This window comes from Triticum aestivum, chromosome 4D (assembly GCF_018294505.1).
Source record: "Triticum aestivum cultivar Chinese Spring chromosome 4D, IWGSC CS RefSeq v2.1, whole genome shotgun sequence".
Taxonomy (NCBI): Eukaryota; Viridiplantae; Streptophyta; class Magnoliopsida; order Poales; family Poaceae; genus Triticum; species Triticum aestivum.
The window spans coordinates 473,994,708-473,999,217 of NC_057805.1; the positions used below are offsets into that span (position 1 = coordinate 473,994,708).

The 4,510-nt window shown below is 60.2% G+C and overlaps 1 protein-coding gene across 1 annotated transcript; it reads left to right on the forward strand.

Moving 5' to 3' along the window:
- Positions 1–243: 243 nt before the first annotated feature.
- Positions 244–3,006, forward strand: LOC123098746 (subtilisin-like protease SBT1.2). Its single transcript, XM_044520815.1, has one exon. It carries the CDS (start codon positions 368–370, stop codon positions 2,759–2,761), a length of 2,394 nt encoding a protein of 797 aa, XP_044376750.1. The 5' UTR covers positions 244–367; the 3' UTR covers positions 2,762–3,006.
- The last annotated feature ends 1,504 nt before the right edge of the window (positions 3,007–4,510 follow it).

The following is a 4,510-nucleotide window of genomic DNA, read 5'->3' on the forward strand; positions in this document are numbered from 1 at the left end:
CGCGCAGGTACGCTCCTCCCTCCGTCTTCCTCCTCTGTCTCTACCCGTGTCTGCGCCATTAAGGAACCCAGCGTCAGTCAGAGCTCGATCGGGTGACTAGCGGCCGGAGCCCGGCCGGCCCTGCCTGCCATTACTCCCTCCGGTACCCGTCTCGTGTCACGGCCGGTGATGAGGGTGATCCTCCTCACGAGGCCTCCCTCCCCGTCTCAAATTCTCGCCGCGCCTCCCCCCGCGCCCGCGCGCCGCTCCCCGGCGCTGCCGCTTCAAATAGCACCGTGCATTCCGATGAATCCCACCTCTCCATCTCCCACCTCACCGTTGCAAACCAAAGTGATCACCTGCTCGATTGTTGCTTAGCTAGGTAGCCATGGGTTTCCTCCACCTGTTCGCCTCCCACGTGGCGTTCTTCTCCCTCTTCCTCTCCTCGTTGGTGTTTCTTCATGGCGCCGCCGCGGATCAGGCGGAGGCTCTGCGGACCTACATTGTGCAGCTGCACCCACGCGGATCTACCGGCGGCGGCGACGCAACCTCCTCCGACCACGACTGGCACCTCGCCTTCCTCATCAAATCCGTGCCTTCCTCGGTGGAGCAAGATGACAAGCGCCAGCGGAAGCCGTCGTCGCGGCTGCTGTACTCTTACCACACCGTGTTCGACGGCTTTGCGGCGCGGCTCACGGTCGGCGAGGCGGCAGCTCTGCGGGCGCTGCAGGGCGTCGCGTCGGTGCGCGAGGACCGCCGGGTCGAGCTGCACACCACGTACTCGTACCGTTTCCTCGGCCTCAACGTGTGCCCGACCGGGGCGTGGGCACGCGCGCGGTACGGCCGTGGCGTGGTCGTCGGGGTGCTCGACACGGGCGTGTGGCCGGAGAGCCCGAGCTTCGACGACCGCGGGATGCCGCCGGTGCCGGACCGGTGGCGGGGCGTGTGCGAGACCGGGGAGCGGTTCAACGCGACGAACTGCAATCGGAAGCTCGTCGGCGCGCGGTTCTACTCCAAGGGCCACCGCGCCAACTACCCGACGGACCCGTCTGACGCCGCAGCGCGCGCGCGGGAGTACGCTTCGCCGCGGGACGCGCACGGGCACGGGACTCACACGGCGTCGACAGCCGCGGGGTCCGCCGTGGCCGGAGCCAGTGTCCTCGGCGCCGGGGCCGGGGAGGCGCGCGGCGTGTCTCCCGGCGCGCACGTCGCCGCCTACAAGGTCTGCTGGTTCAACGGATGCTTCAGCTCCGATATCCTCGCTGGGATGGACGACGCGGTGCGCGACGGCGTCGACGTGCTGTCGCTCTCGCTCGGCGGCTTCCCCATCCCGCTCTTCGAGGACAGCATCGCCATCGGCAGCTTCCGTGCCACGGTGCGCGGCGTCTCCGTCGTGAGCGCCGCCGGTAACAACGGGCCGGAGCCGAGCTCCGTGGCCAACGAAGCGCCCTGGATGCTCACCGTCGGCGCCGCCACACTGGACCGCCGCTTCCCGGCCTACGTCCGGCTCGGCAACGGCCGGGTCCTGTACGGCGAGTCCATGTACCCGGGAAAAATCGATTTGAAAAATGGCGGGAAGAAGGCGCTCGAGCTGTTCTACGCCGCCGGTGGGTCCCGGGAAGCGATGTACTGCATGAAGGGGTCCCTCTCCGCGGCCGAAGTCGCCGGGAAGATGGTGGTATGCGACCGCGGCATCACCGGCCGGGCAGACAAAGGCCAGGCGGTGAAAGAAGCGGGCGGCGCGGCCATGGTGCTCGCGAACTCCGAGATCAACCGGCAGGAGGACTCCGTCGACGTGCACGTCCTTCCCGCGACGCTCGTCGGCTACCAGGAGGCTGTCGAGCTCAAGAACTACATCAGCTCGACGCCGCGGCCGGTGGCGAGGATCGCGTTCGGCGGCACGCGGATCGGGCTAGCGCGCGCGCCAGCGGTGGCGCTCTTCTCGGCGCGCGGGCCGAGCGTGACGAGCCCGTCGGTGCTGAAGCCGGACGTGATCGCCCCCGGGGTTAACATCATCGCAGCGTGGCCGGGCAGCGTTGGCCCGTCGGGGCTGGACGGCGACGCGCGGCGGTCCAACTTCACGGTGCTGTCGGGGACGTCGATGGCGTGCCCGCACGTGAGCGGCATCGCGGCGCTGGTCAGGTCAGCGCACCCTTCATGGAGCCCAGCGATGGTGCGGTCAGCGATCATGACGACGGCCGACGTGACTGACCGGCAGGGCAAGCCGATCACCGACGGAGACGGCGGGGACCGCGCCGACGCGTTCGCCATGGGCGCCGGGCACGTGAACCCGGCCCTCGCCGTGGACCCGGGCCTGGTGTACGACATCGAGCCGGCCGACTACGTGACGCACCTCTGCACGCTGGGGTACACGCAGAGGGAGGTGTTCAAGATCACGCACAGCGCCGTCAACTGCAGCGAGCTGCTGCACGAGAACCCGGGGTTCACGCTCAACTACCCGTCGATCGCGGTGGCGTTCAAGGACGGCGGCGGCGAGACATCAGCAGTGCTCCGGAGGACGGTCACCAACGTGGGTGCGCCCAACTCGACGTACACGGCGCGGGTGGCCGCCCCGCCCGGAATCAAGGTCACGGTCGCGCCCACGACGCTGGCGTTCGCGGAGTTCGGCGAGAAGAAGAGCTTCCAGGTGCGGGTGGACGCGTCGGCCGCGGCGGGGAAGGACAGCGCGGAGGGGTACCTGGTGTGGAAGCAGCAGAGCGCTGGGCAGGGCAGGCGGCGCACGGTGAGGAGCCCCATTGCCGTGACCTGGCCCGTGGAGTAGAGGTGCAAATTTAGCAGGCGATCAGGCATGATCAGCAGCTTGCTGGTAGCTCGTGCAGTGCCTGATTCTTCTCTCCAGTTTGCTGTATCCAGGATCCGATGATATTAGTAGTTCCCCTCCGAAGTAGAGCGGGGAAGGGAGGACTTGAGTTAGAGAGCCAACACCTGGTTGGTTTATCGAGATGGATTCCCAAGCCCAAAATTCCAAATCATCTCAATCAGAGAAATAAGTTTGTTAACTATGCACATCTCTTGTGCAACTGAGAGAAGAGAATACAAGTAGGCAGGGGCGGAGGCAGTGGGGGGACGAGCGGGGGGGCCAGGCCCCCGCCATGGTTCGGCCACCCCCATGGATGTTTTGGGGGGGCTAGTACTAAACTACTAATCTATTGTGTATTTTTTATTTACCAGCGGCCTATCTATTAGCAGCAATTAGTCTAATCACGGATGCCTACTAGATTGGACTTTGTTGTTTGGCCCAAGTCCAAGACAATTAGCCCAAATGGCATTGATTTCCCTTGAGTGATCTACGCATCAGACAAATCACGGATCAACGCACACGGTTGTTCTATTTCCACGCCGTTTGACCTAAACCTCCAATCCATCTGTTGCCGCCGCTGCCCACACGCCCAGCATAAGGCTTAATCAAGCGCTTCCATCGGCCGCCGTCGCCGTGCTAGTGCATAGGTGTGCACAATCTTTCGGAAGCACAGATCCATCCATGCTTCATCAAGCGAAGTTGACCAGCGGATGGCTGTCGCATCTATGCCTACAAACTGGCCAGCCGTAGTGACCGGCAGAGGGGAATGGGAGGGGCTGGATTTGATACTCCAGGTATGTATTTCGGCAGCCTTGATTGTTTTTTTTTTCATACAGTGCAAATTGATTCTACTTGTTTAAGTATGTCCTCACGTTAGTAGTTATCAAGTAAAATTTGGTGTTGTCCCAACTCCCAAGGAGTGATGATTTTTCATACTGTACAAAACTGCATGAATACAAGCTAAATCAATTCATTTAGTTATACAATGATTGGTCATGTTCATATATCTTAAACATACACATGATAATGTTCTGTATCAAGGTACTTCATGCCATATTTTTCAACTGTTTGATTATCAACTTAATCTACCAGCCGTGTATGTGGAATTGTTCACCACTATTTGCAATAGCTAGACACACCCGACTGCAAATATTTTTTGTCTATTCGAGCAAAGCTAAATTAGAGTGAAAACTAGATATAAAACTCTCCAATAATTTATGAGACACGAAATATTTCTGGCTTCATCGTCATCTGCCCCCCCCCCCCCTATGTCTAAATCCTGGCTCCGCCCCTGCAAGCAGGATGATGATTGTGCAGCGGCCGTAGTCGCACGCCGCATGTAGCTGCTGGGATCGCAGAAAACTGATGGCAACGACACATGAGTGACGTCAAAAGTGATGCTATTCGAGCACCCGGTCTCGAGCTCCGGAGTGAAAACCTAAGATATCCGAGTTGGTTATACTAGACAATGGTGATGTTTATACATTGTTAACTTGTTGAAGACATTGCTCGGATATTCTCGGGCTGGTCCTTCAGGTGAAAATCTAGATTCTGGCCTTAGATGGTTGGACCCGGTGGTGGGGGCTATTGAGCGCCGCTTCCTTAATGAAGGTGTTGATGTTGAAAAAACTCGTCGTCCCTGTGGTGTCATGAGATGGTTGATGCGGATATGATCATTCATATAGTTTGCCGATCACGGATCTGATCGCT